The sequence below is a fragment of the Pseudorca crassidens genome, chromosome 19 (assembly GCF_039906515.1).
Source record: "Pseudorca crassidens isolate mPseCra1 chromosome 19, mPseCra1.hap1, whole genome shotgun sequence".
NCBI classification, from domain to species: domain Eukaryota; kingdom Metazoa; phylum Chordata; class Mammalia; order Artiodactyla; family Delphinidae; genus Pseudorca; species Pseudorca crassidens.
In genome coordinates, this window is record NC_090314.1 from 55,310,517 (window position 1) to 55,335,277 (window position 24,761).

General features: G+C 47.2%; 1 protein-coding gene across 7 annotated transcripts; it reads right to left on the reverse strand.

Annotated features, from left to right (window-relative positions):
- Positions 1 to 6: 6 nt before the first annotated feature.
- Positions 7 to 24,724, reverse strand: AFMID (arylformamidase). 7 transcript variants are annotated; one of them, XM_067717175.1, is made up of 12 exons: positions 24,377 to 24,720; positions 22,410 to 22,500; positions 21,356 to 21,406; positions 11,480 to 11,584; positions 11,350 to 11,398; positions 10,172 to 10,257; positions 10,004 to 10,076; positions 9,723 to 9,820; positions 9,393 to 9,471; positions 9,143 to 9,284; positions 8,829 to 8,933; positions 7 to 144 (listed from the first exon to the last, which is right to left on the reverse strand). In XM_067717175.1, the coding sequence occupies exons 1-12, from the start codon at positions 24,443 to 24,445 to the stop codon at positions 22 to 24; spliced, it is 1,071 nt and encodes a 356-aa protein (XP_067573276.1). In that variant the 5' UTR covers positions 24,446 to 24,720; the 3' UTR covers positions 7 to 21. The 7 variants fall into 7 exon arrangements, with proteins under 7 accessions (XP_067573276.1, XP_067573278.1, XP_067573277.1 ...); XM_067717179.1 differs by lacking the exon at positions 7 to 144 and adding an exon at positions 2,017 to 3,184 and having other exon boundaries at positions 24,377 to 24,718; XM_067717178.1 differs by lacking the exon at positions 7 to 144 and adding an exon at positions 4,131 to 4,498 and having other exon boundaries at positions 24,377 to 24,713.
- Between the last annotated feature and the right edge of the window lie 37 nt (positions 24,725 to 24,761).

A 24,761-nucleotide genomic window follows, 5' to 3' on the forward strand; every position in this document is an offset into this window, starting at 1 on the left:
TCCCGCCACATGTCTCTGCTTCTACTCACCAGGCACCGACCCAACCCCGCCCCGCGTACTCCCATCCCAGCTACTTGCAAACAGTGGTAGGAAGAGGAGTGGAGAATGGGCCGAAGTCCCCGTGATAGTTTCTTGGAGTGGCACCTGCCGAGCACAAATGGATTAAGCCCTTTCAGCATGCAAACTGTTATTGTTTTTGTGGGTACCCCACTCCTGGAACCTCCTAGTGCCAGCTTCCTCAGCCAGCCCTTGTGCCGTCCGGGTTGGAACATGTGCTGAGGCAAGTCTTTTCACTGAAGCTTCCTGGAAGTCCAGAAATTGACCCTTGAAGCTTTGTTCTTCCTTTTCCACCAGAATTCCTCAGGAGTTAGATATCCCTTCTAAGTCCCTGCCCCAAACAGACGTGCGGGTGGGGGTCAACAGAGGTGAAGAATGTGTGGAAACAATGCCCACTGCCCTTCAGCCAGGAGGCCTGGGTGTCCTATCAGGGAGGTGGGATTGTTATGTGACTCCAGGAAGTGAACAGCCTAGGACAATCCGCCTGGATAATAGAAATGAGAGCCCAGGGAGCAGGCACCTGCCCGTAGGCACAGCCAGACTGGGTTCAGAGCAGGCCTGTGTAGCTGGTGCCTAGCCTCATGCAGCCGCCCCAGCCTTCCAGCTCTATGAACCTGACTTTAAGTGGTTTTTATAGAGGTTTCACAGGCTTGGTTGATCAAATCATTGGCCTTTGGTGATTAATTGAATCACCAGCTCCTCTCCACTCTCTGAAGATTGGGAGGGTGGGGCTGAAAGCTCCAAGCTTCTAATGAAGGCTTGGTCTTTATGGCCACCAGCCCCAGCCAGAAGCATCTAGGGGTTGCTCATTAGAACAAAAGACGCTCCTATCACTCTGGAGATTCCAAAGGTTTTTTAGGAGCTGTGTGCCAGGAATCGGGGACAAAGACCAAAAATATATTTATCACAAAGGCAAATTTGCATTTTTATGTGAACTTTCTGGATTTTCAAATAGTTGGCAACAAATCCTGATGGATACTGTGATGATCAGACAAAACTGTTTTGAGATCATAAAACATCAATGCTAGATATTACCTTATGGCCATCTAGTCTCACCAAAAATTTTGTGAACACACTTTTCCTCTACTGTAAGAGTGACACATCAATGCTGTAAAAGCAAAAATCATGCAATGGGAAGGAAGTCTTCCTCTCCCCAAAGACCTCTAGCAGAAAGAAACTTTTCAGCAGTTTCTATGTATACTTCCAGGTGTGTGTGTGTGTGTGTGTGTGTGTGTGTGTTCATACACCACTTGGCATCCTATCTTTTCAGGTAACAGCACATCTCAGCTTTATCGGCACCTAGAGATCTCAACATGTTTTATAATATCTGCATGGTGTTTATTGGATGGTCTACCCTAATTCCAATTAACAAATTTCCCATTGGGTATCTCCAATTTTTTTTTTTGCTATTATGAATTGTACTACAGCAGACAGACACACAAACATGTGCAACTATGCCTGTAGCATAAACATCTGCAAGCAGGATTGCTGGGAAAGTGTGTGTGTGTCTTTCAACATTTTTTAATATTGCCAACCTGTCCTCACAATCATCAGACCAGGACACGGTTTGCTCCGCCATCTTGTCTGGGTGGATGTTGACCCTGCCTTTTTCATCCTAGGATATTTTAATCAGAGTTCTAACAATACTGATAGCATCTGTATAAAAATATATATCTTCCAGGGAACTCCCTCGCAGTCAAGTGGTTAGGACTCTGTGCTTTCACTGCCGAGGGCACAGGTTCAATCCCTGGTGGCGTGGCCAATAAATAAATAAATAAATAAAACTATATATCTTCTGGATCAAACACCATCAAGTCAGCGTATTTCTGTGATTCATTTTCTATTTGGCACCAACATATTCCAACTTTTACCATTTAAATTTTTATTTAACTGAAAACTTCAGCTGCTTAGGTCTTTTCCATAAGGTTTTTTTTTTTCCAATTATCTATTTTTGTCTGCGTTGGGTCTTTGTTTTTTTGTTTTTTTTTTTTGCGGTACGTGGGCCTCTCACTGTTGTGGCCTCTCCCGTTGTGGAGCACAGGCTCCAGACGCGCAGGCTCAGCGGCCATGGCTCACGGGCCCCGCCGCTCCGCAGCATGTGGGATCTTCCCGGACCGGGGCATGAACCCGTGTCCCCTGCATCGGCAGGCGGACTCTCAACCAGTGCGCCACCAGGGAAGCCCCAGCTTATTTGTTTTATACATGATAGTTTATACCTCTTAATCTCCTGCCCCTATCTTGCCCCTCCCAAATTCCTTCTCCCCACTGGTAACCACTAGGTTGTTCTCTAGATCTGTGAGTCTGTTTCTTTTTTTTTTATATTAACTAATTTGTTTTACTGTTTGGATTCCACAGATAAGTGATAACACACAGTATTTGTCTTCCTCTGACTCATTTCACTTATGCCCTCCAAGTCCATCTATGTTGCTGAAAATGGCAAATTTTCATTTTTTTTTTATAGCTGAGTAGTATTCCATTCTGTCTATATGTGTGTGTGTGTGTGTGTGTGTGTGTGTGTGTGTGTATCACATCTTCCTTATCCAGTCATCTGTTGTTGGACACTTAGGTTGCTTCCATATCTTGGAAATGGTAAATAATGCTGTTGTGAACATTGGGGTGCATGTATCTTTTCGAATTAATGTTTTCATTTGCTTCAGGTATATATCCAGGAGTGGAATTGCTGGGTCATATGGTAGTTCTATTTTCAGTTTTTTGAGGAACCTCCATACTGTTTTCCACAGTCGCTGTACCAATTCACATTTCCACCAACAGTGTAGGAGGAGTCCCTTTTCTCCACAGCCTTGCCAACATTTGTTTGTGGCCTTCTTGATGATGGCCATCCTGACAGGTGTGAGGTGGTAACTCGCTGTGGTTTTGATTTGCATTTCCCTGATGATTAGTGATGTTGAGCATCTTTTCATGTGCCTGTTGGCCCTCTGTATATCTTCTTTGGAAAAATGTCTATTCAGTCCTGTGCATTTTTTAATAGGCTTGTTTGTCTTTATGATGTTGAGTTGTATGAGCTGTTTATATATTTTGGATATTAACCCCTTACCCATCGTATCATTTACAAATATTTTCTCCCATTCAGTAGGTCGTCTTTTCATTTTGTTGATGGTTTTCTTTGCTGTGCAAAAGTTTTAAATGTAATTAGGTCCCATTAGGGTTTTTTTGCCTCATTACATTCTTATCCTAAAAGATCCAAATAATTCAGATGAAGCCAAAACACCCCCTCCTCGTGTTCCCGACGCCACTTCCCTCCCCCGAGGGGAGCAGAGGTGTTAGGTGTGGAGCCTCTCCAAACTTTTTCTCTCCATAGACACACTCGCGTGCACACACAGAAACATGTCATTTTGTGAGTATTAGGTAATGCTGTTGAGATGGTACTGTATTGTATCGTTGAGCATCTTGCTCTTTGTCAGGTAATAGTATGTCTTGGAGATGTCCCCCGTTATAAACACAGACCTCGGACTTCCCTGGTGGCGCAGCGGTTGAGAGTCCGCCTGCCGATGCAGGGGACACGGGTTCGTGCCCCGGTCCAGGAAGATCCCACATGCCGCGGAGCGGCTGGGCCCGTGAGCCATGGCCGCTGAGCCTGCGCATCTGGAGCCTGTGCTGCGCAACGGGAGAGGCCGTAACAGTGAGAGGCCCGCGTACCGCAAAAGAAACAAAAAACACACACAAAAAACCCACAGACCTCTTTCTAATGATGGTCGGCTGCTCAGATGTACTTACTCCCTACTGATGAATATTCAGGCTATTACCTATTTTCGCTATCATCAATCATTCTTGAACTGCTAGCTATTCAGAGTGGGCGAGAGAGGGGTGTGGTGGATGGTGGGTGGACCCAGCTGGCTCCTTGGGAACTGAATGCACACACACCCCTGTGTGTGTGGGGGAGTGGCAGAGGAAGTGTGTTCTACCTGTGGATGTCACTGTCCTGTCAGTCAAGGTGTTAACCCCAAGGATAAAATCCCAGGGCTTTACGGGACAAATCCAGACAGGTCAGGCGGAGCCCACGTCAGGTGGAGCCCAGACAAAGGAGTGAAACAAAAACACAGAACAAAAACTGGTTTGGGGAGCTCTTACTCTTCATTTTGGTTGGGAGTTGTCACTTTTGTTTCACCCTCTCAGCAGACTGTGGGCCAGATTCTGGGTATCACACATGGCGTGGATCTGGGCCAGACCTTCCCTGGAACCCGCTCGATCCAGGCCAGGGGCAGGCCATGGAGATTTGCACTCGTGTTCAGAGCAGTGAGGGGAATGGACCCTGGCCGGGGTGGGTGGACAAACAGAGGCGCTGCTGGGCACAGGGAAAACTGAGGCCGGCAAGAATGGGGAGCAGTCGGGCTCTTGGGAGAAGTTTCACAAGTCGGGGTGCATGCTGGCGGCGGGGCTTCAGGTGTCATCAGGACTCCTGGAAGATTGTTTTCAAAATAATCTGCAGCAGGAGGGAAAAATACAAAAGCTCCAGAGTTGGAGAGGCTCTTGTGAGGATCTCTTGGGAGGAATTTGATTAAAGAAACAGGCTACATGTTCGATCACAGAAACGTAATTTAAATGAGTCCTTTCCCACCTCTCATTTGAAGTGTCCCCCACTCATTGCCCGTTTTTGTACGACCCATGAGCTAAGAACGGCTTTACATTTTTAAACAGTTGGGAAAAAATCAAAAAAAGAATACTTTTGTGACATGTAAAAATTCCACAAAATCCAAATTTCCGCATCCATAAGCACAGTTTCGTTGGAGCAAAGCCACATTTATTCACCTGGGAATTGTTTCTGGCGGCTTTTGAGCAACAGTGGCAGAGTTGGGGAGTTCTGTCACAGACCATATGGCCCTCCAAATCTAAAATATTTATTAGGTTTCTTTAAGAGATGTCATTTATTGGGGGCTTGTTTTTCCCCAGTTAAAAAAAAAGTAATACATGTTCATGGTAGAAAATGTGGAAATTGATTTTTTAAATCCATTGTAACACCACAGGTAAACGTTTTTTGCGGATGCATATATATGCCTCTAAGGGCCTAGCTATCTATGTATCATAAAACTAGGAAGATACTAGGCCAGTTAATTTTTGTGTTTTCGTTCTTACCTCTGAAGCAATTTGACGTGTCCTAACTAATTTTCACAAACTTCACTCTGTTACCTGATTATATCATAATTTAACCTCATTAGACATTTAGGTTATTTCCAAGTTTAGAACATTAATAAAGCTACAGAGACTATGTTTCTGTGTTTCTCTGATTATGCTGAAGACAAATTCCAAGCAGCAGAATTACTGGGTAAGTGGGTTTGGGTCCATATTGCCAGGCTGTACTCCCGAAACATCAGGCCAACGTGTGCTCCACAGGATGGGGGAGGCCCGCTTCACTGTGTCTTCACCAGCATTAGGCACTATTATAACTAGAATATTTCCCGTGAGAGGTGGGAAAGGACTCATTTCCAGCTACATTTCTTTCTTTCTTTTTTTTTTTTAAAGATTTTTTGGATGTGGACCACTTTTAAAGTCTTTATTGAATCTGTTACAATATTGCTTCTGTTTTATGTTTTGGTTTTTTGGCTGTGAGACATGTGGGATCTTAGCTCCCCGACCAGGAATTGAACCTGCACCCCCTACATTGGAAGGCGAAGTCTTAACCACTGGACCACCAGGGAAGTCCCATTTCAGTTACATTTCTATGATCACTAATGCAGCTTACTTTTCCCCCATGTTTACTGGCCATTTATATTTCTTTTTGAATTATCACTTATTTTTTGTCCATTTTTTCTATTTATTTCTGTTCTTAAAGAGAAATAAGACCTGCTCTTATTAAGTGGTACAAACTATTGATACTATGCATAAAATAAATAAGCTACAAGGTTATATTGTACAGCACAGGGAATATAGCCAATATTTTATAATAACTTTAAATGGAGTATAGGCTATATAAAAATATTAAATCACTATGTTACACACCTGAAACTAATATAATATTGTAAATCAACTAAATTTCAATTTAAAAAAAGAACTGTTCTTATTGATTTGAAAGTGCTCTTTGTGTGGTAAGGATATTAACTATATGAATTAAAACTGAACGCTATAAAAGCCTAATGGAGGGACTTCATTGGTGGCACAGTGGTGAAGAATCCACCTGCCAATGCGGGGACACGCCTTCAAGCCCCACATGCCACGGAGCAACTAAGCCCGTACACCACAACTACTGAGCCTGCGTTCTAGAGCCTGTGAGACACAACTAATGAGCCTGCATGCCACAACTACTGAAGCCAGCGTGCTACAACTACTGACCAGCGCGCTTAGAGCCCATGCTCCACAACAAGAGAAGCTGCCGCAATTAGAAGCCCGTGCACTGCAACGAAGACCCAATGCAGCCAAAAGTAAATAAATAAATATAAAAAATAATTTAAAAAAACGTCCTATTGAGGTGGCAGCTAATTGGGAGTGGGGGGGAGGGGGAATTGGAGGAAGGTGGTAAAAGGTACAAACTTCCAGTTGTAAGATAAATAAGCACCAGGGATGCAATGTACAACATGATAAATTTAATTAACACTGCTCTATGTTACATATGAAAGTTGTTAAGAGTAAATCCTAAGAGTTCTCATCACAAGGGAAAAATATTTTTTTCTTTTTTCTTTTCTTTTGTATCTGTGAGATGATGGATGTTCACTAAACCTATTATGGTTCATTTCATGATGTTTGTAAGTCAAATCATTATGCTGTACACCTTAAACTTATACAGTGCTGTATGTCAATTATATCTCAATAAAAGTGGAGGAAAAAGAAATATTAAAAAAAAAAAAAGTAAAGTTAATCAGGTACCCACTTTCCCAGGAAAAAAAAGTAGTGACTGTATATTTTCCGGGTCCATTGCAAATATTTTCCCCAATCTAGCCTTTGACTTTTTTAAAATATTTTTTTCAGTTGAAGTATAGTCAGGACTTCCCTGGTGGTCCAGTGGTTAAGACTCCATGCTCCCAATGCAGGGGGCCCAGGTTTGATCCCTGGTCAGGAAACTAGATCCCACATGCCACAACTAAGAGCATGCATGCTGCAAGTAAGACCTGGTGCAGCCAATAAATAAGTAAAATTTTTTTAAATAAATAAATAAATTGAGATATAGTTGATTTACAATGTTTCAAGTATACAGTAAAGTGATTAAGTTATATATATATAATATATATATTCTTTTTCAAATTCTTTTCCAATATAGGTTATTACAAGATATTGAATATAGTTCCCTGTGCTATACAGTAGGTCTTTGTTGGTCTTCTATTTCATTTATAATAGTGTGTATAGGTTAAACCCAAATTCCTAATTTATGCCCCCCGCTTCCCCTTTGGTAACCATAAGTTTGTTTTCTATGTCTGTGAGTCTATTTCTGTTTTGTAAATAAGTTCATTTGTATCATTTTTTCCTTTAATTTGTTTTTTTAATATAGTTTTTGGCTGCGTTGGGTCTTCATTGCTGTGCACAGGCTTCCTCTAGTTGCAGCGAGCGGGGGCTACTCTTTGTTGTGGTGCGCGGGCTTCTCATTGTGGTGGCTTCTCTTGTTTTGGATCATGGGCTCTAGGTGCGCGAGCTTCAGTAGCTGTGGCACACGGGCTCAGTAGTGTGGCGCACGGGCTTAGTTGCTCTGCATGGGCTTAGCTGCTCCGCAACATGTGGGATCTTCCTGGACTAGGGATCAAACTCCTGTCCCCTTCATTGGCAGGCAGATTCTTAACCACTGCACCACCAGGGAAGTCCCTGTATCATTTGTTAAGATTCCCCATAATAAGTGATATCATGAGATATTTGTCTTTCTCTGTCTGATTTACTTCAGTTAGTATGATAATCTCTAGATCCATCCATGTTGCTGCAAATGGCATTATTTCATTCTTTTTTATGGCTGACTAATATATATACCACATCTTTATCCATTCATCTGTTGATGGACATTTAGGTTGCTTCTTGGCTATTATAAATAGTGCTGTTATGAACACTGGGGTGCATATATCTTTTTGAATTATAGTTTTCTCCAGGTATATGCCCAGAAGTAGGATTGCTGGATCATATGGAAACTCTATTTTTAGTTTTTTAAGGAACCTCCATGCTGTTCTACATAGTGGCTGTATCAATTTACATTCGCACCAACAGTGTAGGAAGGTTCCTTTTCATCCTTAGACTTTTTTTTTTTTATGGTACGCGGGCCTCTCGCTGTTGTGGCCTCTCCCGTTGCGGAGCACAGGCTCCGGACGCGCAGGCTCAGTGGCCGTGGCTCACGGGCCCAGCCGCTCCGCGGCATGTGGGATCTTCCCAGACCGGGGCACGAACCCGTGTCCCCTGCATCGGCAGGCGGACTCTCAACCACTGCGCCACCAGGGAAGCCCCATCCTTAGACTTTTAAAAGGATTCTCCACATTAAAATTGTAATAAACATTTATGTGGCCAGCTCCATCCCTCCTTTCCCAACGGAGTTGGTGTTGCTTTTATGCTTACACACAAACAGGCTAATACTTTCTTGTACCTGCCTGTCCCCATCCACACCACAGCCCCATGCAGATCCCACCTGTGTGCCCAGGACCAGCCTCTGCAGATCACCTGGGGCTGTTTCAGAGGGAGGTGAAGTACAGGAAGCAAGCGTGGCACTCAATCCCTATCGTCAAGTCCCCCAACCTCCTGGGTGCCAAAGAGCCAGCGAGGTGACTCCCCACGCCCCCTGCCTAGCCACCTCGCCTTATGTGCAGGGGCTACAGCAGGACGCATTCTGTCCACGGTGAAGGGATGCACCCTACCTGGGTGAGCACGTAGTCCTTCTGGGTTAGGTTCCAAAGGATTTCAAAGTGATCCACATCATGGAGCTCTTCAAAGGAGGCTTTCCACCCTCCTCGGCGCAGAGTCTGAGTAGGAGAAACGAGGGAAGAGGAAGCATGAGGCTGCGGGGGGCTGGGGGGAGAGGGGCTCTCGCAGCTGCCTGGCACATACCAGGTGCTAAGTATTTGTTGAATAAATGATTGGTATCGTGGGGTCCGTCTGGGTGAAATAAACAGGAAGATAATAAGACTGCATGACCCTCAACCTCGAGCCAAAAGCGGGGTGCTGGGGGTACCTGATAAAGTTCCCTGGACTGTCGGTGGAATTCGGGGCTGTCGTGTTGGCCCACAGTCACCAGGATGCGGCAGGCTGGATCCACAGGCTGTGTCGGGGCCGTCTTCAGGTGCCACTGTGGGCTGTTCCTTTGAGCATCCTCCCTGGTGCAGGGAGTAAGTGTGGTCAGGACAGAGAGCAGCCTTTGCTGCACCCCTGGCCCTCCTCGCAGGCTGCAGGCCAGCTGGGGGACGAGGGGACAAGTGACTCACAGGGTTGTGAGGAGAGAGGCATTCTCAGAGGTGTGCATGACAGGCTCCAGGTCATAGATCCCACTCACCAGGAAGAAGCCTGTGAAGGTAAGGAACAGTCACAGAGCCAGGCTGCAGGTGGGGCAAGATGGGGCCAGCCCGCCTCCAGGGCCAGTGGGGCAAGGCCACGGTAGGGGGCAGAGAAGAAGCAAAGCAGGCCCTGCTCCCCAGGCTCAAAGCCCCGAGGTCAAGCTACTCACAGCTGTTGAAATTTCAAGCAGCTGTTACAGACCCTCAGGCCCATCAGGGGAGGGTGAATGCTGCCCAGCCAGGCTCAGTCCCCGTGGAAACCTTTGAGGTTGGGCGTGACTCCATGCTTGGTCCAGTTGGCCAGGAGCATCATGGCGGCGAGGTGAGCCCCAGCTGAGTGTCCGCACAGGTAAATTCCCCTTGGGTGGGTCAGAGCAGAGAGCTGGGTTTGCATCCAGTATAACCAAAGCAACAGGCCAGTATCAAGGAGTCCCAATTTGCCTTTTGCTCCAAAGCCAGAGGGGGCAGTTGGGCTGCTTCCAAGATTAGTCCACTGTCCTCCCACTCAGTCTGACCAAAGGAAAATCTACAGCGATACCCACTGGTTGCCTGGATACTGTTTCTGGACAAACACGATGCTCTGGGTCACCTGGGCTACCATCTGGTCCAGGGTGCCTGTGCAGAGGGTAGGAGCTATGTCAGGCTCCGCTGGGGGCCCTCTCCCCGCCAAAGCCCACCAGCCCTTGCACCTGCAAGACTACCCTCATTACCTTTGGGGGCAACGTCATAGGCCACTATCACCACAGCCACTCCCTGTGCTGTCACTGGGCCGACCATGAAGGCTGACGAGTCTTTACTGCAGAAGGAGACAAAGACGTGACAACTGGAGGCCACTTGGCCACTAGGCTGCTTCTGTGTCCTGTCCACCCAGGGCACTGTCGCTCTCTGACCTGGTGCAGTAAGGGAAGAAGGGAGGCTTTGTCCTTGCGACATCACATGCTAGCTATGGGACCCTAGAGACTCTGTTTAACCTCTGAGCCTAATTTCCTTCTCTGTAAAATAGGAACAATTATGTTTTTTCTCTTAGGGTGCTGTTTTTGAGAATTGAAGGAGGTGAGACATGTAGAGAGCTTCACAAAGCAAAGGGTAAAACTGCAATAAATGTAGCATTGAGATGATATGCTTGAAGAGCAGTAGATCCTATAACAGGCAACTCCTTAGTAAGATCCTAGGGAACAACAGTGTCCCTGAAGATCCCAAATTCCCCTCTGCTTATCTTAGGATGCCCCGTGGTCCCAGTTTGCCTGGGACTCTCTCTTTTTTTTACCACTGAAAACCCCAGGTCCTGGGAAACCACTCACTTCTGAGCAAACAGGGATGGTTAGTCACTGTGGTTTTCCATTTGATTAGAGTAGACTGAACAGGCTTTTCACCGGGTATAGTGGATCCAATAGTGTCCCCCCAAAAAACATGTCCAAATCCTAAACCCCCATACCTGCAAATGTGACCTTATTTGGAATAGGGGCTATGCAGATATAATTCAGAATCTTGAGATGGCATCATCCCAGATTTAGGATGGGCCTTAAATCAAATGACTGGTGACATTGTAAAAGAAAGGAGAGGGAGGATTGAAATACAGACACATGAAGACCCTGTGAAGATGAAAGTTGAGGTTGAAGTGATGCGGTCACAAGGCGAGAAAGACCCGGACACCCCAGAAGCTGCAAGAGGTAAGAACGGGTCCTCCCCAGAGCCTTCAGAGGGAGCGTAGCCCTGCCCACACCTTGAAGAATTTCAGATTTCTGGCCTCCAGAACTCTGAGGTAAGACATTTCTGTTGTCGGAGCCCCCAAGTTTGTGGTAAGTTGTTGCAGCAGCCCTAGGAAATGAAGAGTCCAGGCAAAGATGAATCTCCCTTTTTCTCCATTCATCCAAATCCCCCGACTCACCTTCCGCTCTGCCAGTATCCTCCATGAAAAAACACGAGGAACAGCAAGGCTGTAGGACAAGACAAAGGGCGTGTGGGCCGAGGCAGGGCTCCCAGCTGAGATCCATGGGGGACCACTAGCCCCCGCTTACCTTCAGACACTGCCTCAGGAAAGTAGATGTCCAGTTTCTCCCCTTCGCCGTCTCCATAGGGCACATCGAGCAGGTTCCTCCCGGTGGCCTGGGCCCTCTTGGTAGCTGTCTCCAGAAATGGACAAGTCGCTGTCAGCACAACCTCAGGCAGAACCTTTCTGCCGAAAGCCCCTTTGGGTTGACCAGTTAGCTCCAGCTATCAGTGCTTCCCCAAGTCCTCATGGTAATCGGGGCTGGGGGGGGGGGTCTGAAGCATCCCACAGGTGCATAGTTACAAAGAGATCAGACTGGCCCATCCAAGTGGGGGCCAGAACTATCTGTGGCGTCTGTCTCTGGCGAGCTGGCAGCTCTGATGGGCACCGTTTCGACCACTACTGTATTACATGCTTATTGTGTGTGTTACACCTGGCTGTGTGCTCTGGGAAGTACAAACCTTTCCAAGTATTTGGAAAGATAACCTTCTAGGAACTAAGATATAAAATCACTTGAAATAAATAGATAATAAAGCAATATGAATACATAATTGAGCACCATGATGGGAGAGGTCAGAGGCATGTGAAAATTGGCTAGGACTGGGGTCAGGAGAAAGGAGGAAGCACATTTACGTAATTTACCGGAAGTAAATTAAATACCAAAGGCAAAGGCCTGGAGGTGGGATGGGACTCTGTATGTTCATGTTGCAGTAAACAATGTCCCCTCAAGGCCCCACTTCGATCACTGAAACCCAGGAAGCTCAGCTCCCTCCACCACTGGGTGCCAGAGAGTGTAAACTGGTAAGTTCTTCCTGGGGGGCAACTTGGAAATATGTATCAAAGCCCAAGAAGATCATATTCCTTGATGCGTAAGTCCTTATCCATACATTTATTATAAGGAAATAATCAGAAGTATTCTTAAGGACTTGTTTTAAAGATGCCCACACTAATGCTATTTATGACAGCAAAACATTGGACACAGCCCCAGTGATCTACAATAGAAAACAGCTAAAATACATTATGGTATAGCCCCTTTCTCTCCTTTATTTATTTATGTAAAATTTTTTATTTTATTTTTTAAAATTTATTTATTTATTTTTGGCTGCATTGGGTCATCATTGCTATGCGCGGGCTTTCTCTAGTTGTGGCGAGTGGGGGCTACTCTTTGTTGCCATGCGCGGGCTTTTCATTACAGTGGCTTCTCTTGTTGCGGAGCACGGGCTCCAGGCATGCAGGCTTCAGTAGTTGTGGCTCGCGGGCTCAGTGGTTGTGGCTCACGGGCTCTAGAGCACAGGCTCAGTAGTTGTGGTGCATGGGCTTAGTTGCTCCGAGGCATGTGGGATCCTCCTGGAGCAGGGCTCGAACCCATGTCCCCTGCATTAGCAGGCGGATTCTCAACCACTGCGCCACCAGGGAAGCCCCACTCCTTTATTTTTTATCCCAGCATTCATTAATCCTTCATATATTTTTTACTTGTTTACTGTCTGTCTGTCACCCTAACTAGAACATGAGCTCTGAGAAGACAAGGGCTTTGCTGTGCCCACCTCTGTACACCCAGGACCTGGTACATCATAACCACTTAAAAGAAAATTGTGTAGGGAATTCCCTGGTGGTCCAGTGGTTAGAACTCGCACTTTCACTGCCGAGGGCCTGCGTTCAATCCCTGGTCAGGGAACTAAGATCCCACAAGCCGTGTGGTGCAGCCAAAAAAAAAAAAAAGAAAACTGTGCTGCTCTGTGGTGACCTAAATGGGAAGGAAATCCAAAAAAGAGGGGATACATGTATATGTATAGCTGATTCATTTTGCTGTACGGCAGAAACTAACACAACATTGTAAAGCAACTGTACTCCAATAAAAATTAATTTTTAAAAAGAAAAGTGTGTAAAAAAAAGAAAGAAAAAGAAAATTATGTAATGAATAAATATTTCAGTAAGTAGTGTTGGGTCTATTGAATATCTGAAGGGAGAAAAAAATAGTTTCCTGATCCCTACCTCACACCACACCAGACCAATTCCAGATGGACCAGATGAAAGCGAAAACAATAAAGCTTTTAGAAAAGGAAATAGGAAATCCTAATGACCTTGGACTAGGCAAAGATTACACAAACAGGACCCAAAATGCATTAATCAAAAAGGAAATACTGGAGGGAGAGTATTTTGCCACGTAAAGAGCGAAAGCAGGTTACGCAAATACCATACAGCATGAACACTGCAATCTTTCTGATACTGAAGATTGGTGGCAAGAGACCTTCAACTTGGGATCCCTGTCCCTGGAAGCCTCCAGATCCCCAACCTTGGTGGCCACGGTCCCCCCGCCCACCGGCCCCTTCCCAAAAATACTCACCAGGGCTCCCTTGGGTTGGGTGATTCTGCAATTCCAGAAAGGGCAAACTAGGTAGATGAAGATAGTTTGCATAGATCGTGTTTATGCAAGTGTGAATAAACTGTTAAAATGGGCCGCCTCCGTTTCTGCTGGACTGCTCAAGGCCAAGAGAAATAAAAATGATGGCAGGTGCCAAGTTTCCCACGTGCCTAAAGCAGGGACCAGACTGCCTCTGCAGGACAGGTGAGGTGACTGAAAAACCGATTTTGCCATCACCAACACTCCACCCTTGAGTGAGGGAACAAGGCCAGGGGGAGGCTTCTTAGGAAAGGGATGAGGCTGGCTGTGTTCTGTGGGTTCCCACTCCCTCTCCCATGGAGGGGTGGAAGGGGGCTTCCCGTCTCCTAAAGCTTCAAGCGACCAACTGCTCAGAGCCTGATGTGTGACTTCTACAAGGATCAGACCCAAACAGGCTTCACCTGCCCCCAGGTGCCACGCTGGGTGCAGACCACACTGCAGGACACACTTAACTGAATCAATCCATTATAAATAGGTACGTTTTACTTGATTAGAACCATGAGATTCTGTTAAGCAAATCAAATGCATTGCATTTGCGATTATAATTTGAAGTGCTTTTTTCAGAATTCCATCACATCTTGTAAGTTGCGCTGAAAAGTTGACGGGAATTTAATCTGTGAAAGTTATGAGCTATCTGAGCATTAACTTAAAAAAATAAATGAAATGCCATTCATTTTTCTTTTGAAGAAATAATATGTTTATATGGTTAAAAAATATACAACAGGCATTTGCATGAAATATCCCTGCCAAGGTGACTGTTATTATTAATACGGATATGGACTCTCTCTCCCTTTAATCCAAAGGGCAGCGTATGAAATACATTTCTGCCCTGCCTGTTTCAATTCATCTTTCTTGGAGAGCTTTCCCAATCAGTACATAGACAGCTTCCTCGTTCTTTTCTTTTTTTCATAAAGTTAACTTGCTATTCCATACTATGGCTGCACCTTAATTTATTTAACCAGTAGTGACACTTTTTTTTTTTTTTTTTTGCGGTACGCGGGCCTCTCACTGTTGTGGCCTCTCCCGTTGCAGCGGAGCACAGGCTCCGGACGCACAGGCTCAGCGGCCATGGCTCACGGGCCCAGCCGCTCCGTGGCATGTGGGATCTTCCCGGACCGGGGCACGAACCCACGTCCCCTGCATCGGCAGGCGGACTCTCAACCACTGCGCCACCAGGGAAGCCCAGTAGTGACACTTTTTAGGGCAAACAAACCACATCTGATCATCAGTAAAGTCTCCCAGCTCCCTCTCTGCTTATCCTGAATCCTGAGTCTTCTCCCCACCCCTACTGAGACCACCCTGGAACCCCTTCACTACTCCCTTGGAAGCAGGGACAGTCCCTCTCCACTCCCTTGCTTTCACCAGGGCTCCATCCAGCCACACGTGTGCGCCGGGTATAACTAGCATCACATCCTGTTGATCTGAGGCGCAAATTCAATCGGAGCCTCGCGTCTTAGTTGCTGAGGCTGCCTTAACGAAATGCCATACAGTGGGGGGGCTTCGACGACAGACATTTTTTTCGCCCAGTTCTGGACACTGGAAGGCAGGGTCAAGGTGCCAGGTGGGGTGATGTCTGGTGAGGGCCCTCCCCAGGGGTGGCAGATGACCTTCTCGCTGTGCGCTCCCGTGGCCTCTTTGTGCTTGGGAGGAGCTCTCCCTCTCTAGGGGGAGGAACCCTCTGTGTCTCTTCTAATAATCCTACTGGATCAGGACCCCATCCTTACGACCTCATTTAACCTTCATTACTTCCTTAGAGGCCCCATCTCTAAACACAGCTACAGTAGGGGTTAGGGCTTCTACACGTGAATTTTGGGGAGACACAAAATTCGGTCTATAACAGCCCCCACACTCCCCCCAAAGGCCCTGGAGCTCCCCTGCTCGCCTTCTCTGAGGGGTTTGCCAACCACCCTCCCACCAGCACTGTGTGAAGGTGTTTGTTCCCGACAAGCTCGTCAACACAGCAGGCTCAGCAAAGGGGAGCAACTTAATTAACGCAAGGGTTCTGGAAGTGTACGTGGACCAACAAGATTTATGCTGTGCCAAAACTAAGAAAAAGATGATGCAATTTATGCCCTAAGCTGAAGAGCAATTAAAACCAAGCAGCTATCGATATTCGTTATCATGCATAAAAAAGTCTTCCTCCAGTATTAAAAAACCCAACCGACCCTGAGCCAGAGAAATTGCCTCTCTCCAGGAGGTGGTATGACGGTGATGGCGGGCAGCTGGCTGCAAGGACAGAGAATGGGGGGACCCACTGCCTCCTCCAGAGCATGAATCCTGCCAGCCCTCCAGACGCTGCACTTACAGGCAGCACAGGAGGGCTTCAACAAGACACCCCAGCATAAACCCTATTACAAACTTCCTTTTTTGAAAAAGCAAAACTTCGGTTTCTATTAATCACAGTCCAAAGTGTCACAGCTCTTACAGAGAGAAACTCCAGGTCCCTGGACCCAACTGAGCATCGTGTTAGAGCCATTAGGGGGAGCAGGGGCCTAGAGACTAATGTAGGCGTGGGGCGGGGAGACCCATCAGACAGTCACGGAGAGCTGAAGACCAAGGGTTCATCACGTCTGGGGCAGCAATTTAAGAGGAGGCTGGGGCCCATCAGCCTCCATCTAGTTTCAGAACTATTCTCCCCCAGTCTTTTAATTCATTTAGCAAACAAATACTTATATAAGCAGCAGCCTTGTGCCCATTTTGGAATATCGTAGTGACAAAATAATAAAAAAAATCCAAATCACATGTGCCTTACCCCTTAGTGAGGGGGACAAGCAGTTACAGAAAGATGTCAGGTGGTAACATGTGCCACAAAAATGAGCCAGAATCTGAAAAGGCTACATAGTGTATGATTCCAACTATAGGACATTCTGGAAAAGGTGAAACCACGGCAACAGTGAAAAGATCAGTGGCTTCTAGGGAGCGGGCGGGGAGGGGGGAGAGGGATGAATATGTAGAATACGGGATTTTTAGAGCAGTGAACACACATTGGGAGCCATGGTCTGCCAGAACCAGTGGACAAGCTGGAGAAGCTGGGGGACGTCAGCGGGGTGGGGTTCTGGGGCTCAGTCACAGTGAGTTCGTAGCCAAATCTGTGATAACCAAAGTCAGAGAAAAACCAAGTTTCCCAGGAGGAGGGAGTGGAAACCAGCAGAGCGGCACAGGCTGAAGAAGTGGAGAGGGGGGTGGCCAGGAGAGAAGACAAAGGCCCCCCCTTCTTCCCAGCACCTAGCACAGTGCCCCCGGGGCATGAGGACTTGCAGATGGACAGAGAGAAGTGGTAGTGCTGCAAAAGATTAAAAATAATTTATTGAGGTGAAACTCACATAACAAAATTAACTACTTTAGGGACTTCCCTGGTAGCGCAGTGGTTAAGAATCCACCTGCCAACGCAGGGGACACAGGTTCGATCCCTGGTCCGGGAAGATCCCACATGCCATGGAGCAACTAAGCCCGTGAACCACAACTACTGAGCTTGTGCTCTAGAGCCCGCGAGCCACAACTACTGAGCCCGCGTGCCACAACTGCTGAAGCCCGCGCTCCGCAACAAGAGAAGCCACCGCAATGAGAAGCCCGTGCACCGCCATGAGGAGTAGCCCCCCCACTCGCTGCAACTAGAGAAAGCCCGCGCGCAGCAACAAAGACCCGACGCAGCCAAAAATAAATAAATAAACAAATTTTAAAAAAATTAACCATTTTAAAGTGAACAATTCAGTGGCACTTAGCACATTCACAATGTCATGCAACCATCACCTCTATCTAGTTCCAAAACATTTTCATCACCCCAGAAGAACACCCCCTACCCGTTAAGCAGTGTCTCCCCAAACCCCCCTTACCCCAGACACTGTAACCACTAACTGCTTTCTGTTCCTACGGATTTCCCTATTCTGGACATTTCACCTAAATGTGACCTTTTGTTCCTGGCTTCCTTCACTGAGCATTGTGTTTTCAGGGTCCATCCATGTTCTAGTAGGTATCAGTACCTCATTACTTTTTAGGGCCAAAAACTATTCCATTGTATGGACATATCACATTTTGTATATCCATTCATCTGTGGATGAACATTTGGGCTGCTTCCACCTTTTGGCAACCGTGAGTAATGCTATGAACATGTGTGTACAAGTACTTGTTTGAGAACTTATTTTCAATTCTTTTGGGTTAGAAAGATTTTTTTTTTTTTCCGTCGGTACGCGGGCCTCTCACTGTTGTGGCCTCTCCCGTTGCGGAGCACAGGCTCCGGACGCGCAGGCTCAGTGGCCATGGCTCACGGGCCCAGCCACTCCACGGCATGTGGGATCTTCCCAGACTGGGGCACGAACCAGTGTCCCCTGCATCGGCAGGCGGACTCTCAACCACTGCGCCACCAGGGAAGCCCTGGGTTAGAAAGAATTTTTAAAATTGAAGTGTAGTTGACTTACAATATTATATTAGTTTCAGGTGTACAACTCAGTGATTCAACGTTTTATAGATTACACTCCATTTAAAGTTATTACAAAACAATGGTTATATTTCCCTGTGCTATACAATATATCCTGTTGTTTCTCCATTTTATACATAGTATCTCTTCTAGAAATAATTTTTAAGGCTGTTTATGCTATTAAAAACAAGATTGCACATTATAAGTACAGAACACTTTCTCCTAGGAGAAAAAAAGACTATAAGAAATGATCTCACAGTGTTAACAATGGGTGACAATTATTGACGGTTTTATTTTCTAAAATCCTTTTCAATCAGCAAATGCTCCTTTTGTAATCAGAAAACAATTGTTGCCTAAAAATAGCCAACCTCAGAGAGTGCAGAGCAGGGCTATTATAACGTGTTCTGTGGACAATGGGTGTCCCACACGGCTTGCTACTGGTCCATGATGAACTAAGTAAAAAGGTGGAAGTAAACATTTGGAATACATGCAGTTTGGTAGAATGGCTGTGTCTATCGAACTTAACAAGAAATTAGGGCTTTCAAACAAAAACTTGTACATGAATGTTCACAACAGCACTTTTCACAGTCGCCAAAAGGTGGAAACAACCCAAATGTCCATCAGCGGATGAATGGATAAACAAAACGTGGTCCATCCATACAATGGAAAATTATTCATCCATAGAAAGGAATGAAGCACTGACTTTCTATAACATGGTTGGACCTTGGAAACATTATGCGAAGGGAAAGCCACCAGACACAAAAGACCACATCTTGTAGGATTCCATTTATACGAAACGTCCAGAATAGGAAAATCCACAGAGACAGAAAGCAGTCAGTGGCTGCCAGGGGGCTGCTTAACGGGTAGGGGCTCTCCTTCTGGGGTGATGAAAATGTGTTGGAACCAGGTAGAGGAGATGGTTGTACAACATCGTTAAGGTACTAAATGCTGCTGAATTGTACACTTTACAATGGTTAAAGTGGTACATTTTATGTTATGTGTATTTTATCACAGTAAAACAAAATTGGGGCCTGTATTTTGCGTGCCTTTGTTTTCTTCCTTTGGTTTTTCTGATGGAGAGGAAAAAGCACAATCTCAGCCTTGAAAGGCAGGAGGGGTCCTCAGAGAGGCTCTCGGTCGCAGGGGCTGTCAATCACGAGGCCCCACCCACCTCACTGGTGATTGGTGCTCCTTGGGCGAGGCGTGGTTTGGGGGAATGGGAGTTTGGAACTGTGCCCCAAGCCGGGTTATACATATACCTCCTTTAGTTTCTTGTACAATGTGTTTTTACTGAGTCTTGTTAATCAAATTTAATAGCTACTGGTAGAGGAAACAGTTCTTCAAACCTTCCTCTGCCGGTGCTCACCCAGCTGTCCCCAGGTGCCCAGCCTGAGAGAGGCCAGGCCTTGGTGGAGGATAAAAATGACCTACTCATTGGAAGAGGGCAGTCCCCACTGCAAGTTCCAGGTCGACGCTGTTAGAATGAATATAGATCAAAAGAAAAACAATTTCATTCTCCGTAGTGCAAAAAAGGAAAAGAGAGTTTACCTTCCTCCCTTTTCTTAGAGCATTTATTTTTAGGAGACCTCATCAAATATCCTTTCTCTACCCCTTTGGGAATGTGTGTAAATATTTTATCTATCTATCTATCTATCGCTGCGCGGCTTGTGGGATCTTAGTTCGCATACCGGGGACTGAACCCCGGCCCTCCGCGTGGAGTCCTAACCACTGGACTGCCAGGGAATTCCCCATATGTAAATATTTTTTAAAGCTAAAAGAGTCTCTTGCCAGTTTTACAACCTAGGAATGTTCTTCTCAAAGACCTGGGAGCTCTCCCTTTGAAATATAATTATCGAGCAAGATACCCCATGGGAGAGAAGGACCCTAACTTCTGCAGGCACATGGCTCCAAGTTGCAAAACCACCTCTTGCCTTAAGGATATGGGAATTTCTCGTCTTCCTCTGGATAAAGGCAATTTGCAAACACAGATGGCCACCCTTATGGAATTAGGATGGACTAGGGCAGTAGATAGTGCCCTCAGGTCCTCTTGCTTGAACACAGGTATGCTGATTTTGAGAACAGGTATGCCCTAGGGATATAAGCCTGGCTGTATAAAAGGGTGAGGTTTCTTTCTGGTTTTGCAATCTCCTTACTCAATTAAAAATCATGTTTTCTTTCTCTTCTACCTCTGTGGAGAGGTTTTCTGGGTTGGCGAGGGATTCCACTGTTCATTTTTTCCGCTTTACATTCCTTCGCCATCTTCTGGGAGTTTGACTCCAAGGAGGCAATCTGCAAGTCCAGAGGTCTGGGGAACTCAACCAAGAGAGGCAGCTGGTGGGCACTCACCAACGCCACCTGCCTGTCATCACCTCTTGTCAGCCTGCTCCCCTCTTACCTGGAAGCTCAGCTCTGGGAAGTGGTGGCTGTCCCTAGCCACGTGAGCTTGGGTGAGTTGTTTAACCTCATCATGCAGGACTAGGATGGGGTGAGTGAGACACCTCAGGCACAGCATGGGGCAGGGCACCAAAGACTCAGTAATGAGGATCGCTATGGGCTGAAGGCTTGTGTCTCCCAAAAATTCATACGCTATTTTGATGGTGACTTTGGGAGGTAATTAGGTTTAGTTGAGGTCATGAGGGTGGAGCCCTTGTGATGAGATTAGTGGCCTTATAAGAAGAGGAAGAGCAAGCGTTTCTTTCTCTCTCTTTCTGCCATGTGAGGATGCAGGGGAAAGGGGTCTATCTGCAAGCCAGGAAGAGTACCCTCACCAAGGAACCAAATCATTTGGCACCTTTTTTTTTTTTTTTTTTCAGTTGGCACGTTGATCTTGGACTTCTCAGCCTCCAGAACTGGGAGAAAGAGATTCCTATTGTTTAAACCACCCAGCCTATGGCATTTTGTTATGGCAGCCTGAGCTGACCAATACAAAGATAACATTTAAGTGCAATATTTTTAAAAATCAAAATTAATGCCAAAAAGTCCACGATGAAAGAAATATCAACATTTCCAATAGAGACAGCCTCCAACCCTGCGCATGCATGGCTCCGCCCACTCGTCTGGCCCTGATGCCCCCCTGTTGTCGCACTCACCTTCTTCACCAATGAAATAGGGCAGATGCACCTGCGGCACCTCTGGGCCAGCTGGAGCATCGAAAATAGGAAGGGAGGTAGGATGTGAATGTAAAGCTGTCCATAGGGCTTCTCAGGAGGGATTGCTAAAGACAGTCTCTGAGGGCAACAGCCTCAGAGTCTCTTCTAAGCCCTTGCTTCTTATGAGAGACTCCCTTTCTCTACAGGGTCAGCTCTTTTCTCCCTCAAGACAATTACAATAGACAAACAGGTTTTCTACCAGCTCATGTAGGTTTCTCTGCACACTCAAATATATATTGAGTATATAGAGACATATTTGGTGCAGAGCTAGGCACAGTAGGGGACTCTGAAGAGCCCAGGACACAGCTCCACCCCCTATCAGGACAGGGAGGGCGCTGAAATGTGCTGGAACCAACCCCCACTAGCCTGTCCCTCCAGCTGGCTTATCTCAGTGTAGAGAACCACCAACCCTGGGAGCTCCAGTCAGCCTGCTGACACAAAGCTCATTTGCCAACATCCAGTTTTCCAACTTGGAGGAGAGGCTGGCTGCTCCCTCACCCACACATCCCCCATGAAGCCCACCTGCCCAACCCACTCAAAAGGTGGCAGCACAACACTCTAGAGACCCAGGGCTGGGATGGGAATTAACCTTGAGACTTCACTAGCTTACAGATTCCCAAGCCCTGATTTCTCTAAAGAAAAAAAAAAAGACCTCTTTGCTTTTTGTAGATAGCAACAACATCCCGCATTCAGCAGCCACATTCCTTTTCTCACTCCACTTCCCTGGGCCACTGTGGCCTTAGGGCCTGGGCATAGTTGGCAGGTTGGCTGAGCAGGAGGGGAGGTGGGGCATGGTCACTGCCCCTGCCCTGCCTCCGGCAGTCCTGCAGCGAGGGCTCCGGGGCGCCTGGCCCCGAGCAGATGAGGTGCCTGGACTTTGGGAACTGTCCCGAGAGGCTGGGGCTGGGAAGCCCCTCCTCCCCGCCCTGGCATCCTGAAACACTGCCACATGCTAAAGTCCACCTGAAGCGGCCACAGAGAGAGCCCCCGGTACCTTCGTTTCCTATCTGTGAGTAGGTCCTCAAGGCCTCCTCTGCTCCCAGTCGGACGACCCATCTGCTGGGGGAGTACTGATTCTCCAGCTCCTACGGGACAAAGACACGAAGTTCCATAAGACCTTTGACCTCCACGCAGACTGTGCTCCCGCCCCTCCGCGTGCCTGGAGAAGCCCCTTCCCTGATATCTCAGGCTCTCATAGATGCCCTTAGCTTCCTTCAAGCCCCCCAGTCTCCAGCCTGACAATCCACTCCCCACTCTCCCCCACTAACTAATTAGGTGTTTCAGATACAACACTGCAGATGCTGCCGGATCCACGGTCTAGAGCAATGGCCATGCCTTCAACCAGCAGGACAGCTTCACAGGGAAGTGAGGTCCCATAGATCTGTCCCAGTCAATGCCATCATGGGTACCACTTCCACAGCGGCTAAGACCACAGGAAGCCAGGGAGCTGGGGTGGCCGCTGCAGAGAAAGTGAGGTAGAGCTGATATTCCCTGAAAAGGTATGATTCTGACTGCAGGTGGACGCAGCACAATCGGTGAAACAGAGGTGAAGAGGAAGGAATCAAAGGTCAGTTTGGAAATGTTGACCAGCCAGATTGCTGAAACACAGAGGTGAGGCTGGGAAGCGGGGGCTGGGGGGTGGAGGGTCTTGAATGTCAAGCTAAGATGTTCAGACTTAACACAGAAAGTAATAAGGAACCAGGTTTTGGAGAAAGGGCTCAGAGGCAAAACAACAACAACAAAAAAACAGGTGAAGGCTGGACTGGAGAATTTGAAGACAGGTGGCCTCATGGAAAGGTCTTGGGCTCTGGAATCAGATGGGCTGAGTGCCATCCAAGCTCCATCACTTGCAGGCTCTTTTACCCTGGGCAACTTACTGACAGTCAGTTCCCTCATCTGTATAATGGGCAAAACAATAGTACTTTACTTCATTCACATGACTTATAGCTTTCAGCCTTGTGAGGCTGTATACCTTGTGAGGCTGAAAGCTATAAGGCATGTAAATGAAGTCAGGCTAGCCACTCAAATTTGGGTTTCCCCCTCTTCCCATTGAACGGGGTTCTTGGCCAGGGGTCTTTGGATCTGTACAATCTATGCCCGTCGGATGTTTGCAGTCATACCTCGCACACTCTGTGACTGCTATCATCATCATCTTTTATTATTGCTATTATTTATAGTAATGAAAATGCAATGGGTTTCTGAAAGTGCTCTGATATTATAGGGGTGTGTGTGTGTGTGTGTGTGTGTGTCTATATGTGAGACAGAGAGAGACAGACAGACAGAGAGAGACCGAAAAAGAGAGGTTAGGATTTCTTGGGGGCAGTATCTGTAACTGTCACCACATTCTTAGAGGCGTCCGTGACCAGAGAAAGAACCACTACCTTAAATGTAGGAAAACTAGTTAGGAAATTATAACAGAATGATAAGCATAACAAATGCTTTGCATATGTGGTTTCTAACCCCCATAACCTTCCCTCAGTAAATACCAGCCCTCCGGTATTTACTTCTTCAGGTCTGACACATCCTCCAAACATTGCACAACCTCAGATTAAGGTCCAGAACTTCGGCCCCAACCTCATCCCGGTTTATGGGTATTGACATAGCCAGGGCTGGACTTCCCTGGCGGTCCAGTGGTTAGGAATCCGCGCTTCCACTGCAGGGGCACGGGTTCAATCCATGATCAGGGGACTAAGATCCTGCATGCCGCACAGTGAGGCCAAAAAAAAGTAGAAAAACATAGCCAGGGCTTCCATTTCCTCTACCCTTAAAATCAGGCTAGCAAAAGCCTACCTGTGGCGAGAAGTAAAACATCAATAAATCACAGTGCTAAAGCTTTCGGGAGCTGGCACACAGTAGGCTATCAACGGCGCCCACAGGAGTGGTTCTAAACTTTCCTCTCAACCCCCATCTCATCTCTGAACCACACTCCTCAGCCCCAGCCTCTCCCAGTGATCCGCCTACCTCTTTAGACATCCTCTTCCAGGGAGCCCCGCCCTCAGGACCTCCGTCCAAGTCGTCCATCCCGTCCATCCCGCTGTGTACGAGCCGACAGGCGCCCGGGCCGCCTTTTTATGCCAGGAGGGCGGGGCTCTGGTCAGGCCCCGTCCCTGGGAGCCGCGCCCACCGCCCTGGTGAGCTGAGCCTGGTGCGCGCGTTCCCGGTCCCTCCCACGAGGGGGCGGGCTGAGGTAAAATCTCCCGCCGGTCCCATAGCCGCACGCTGATTGGCTCCGGGCCGGCGGCGCCGGCTCCCGATTGGCCCGCGCGCCGGGGATAAAGAAGCAAGGCGCGGGAACCGACGAGAGCCTGCAGGGCGAGGGCGGCGGCGGCGGCGGCGGCGGCGGCGG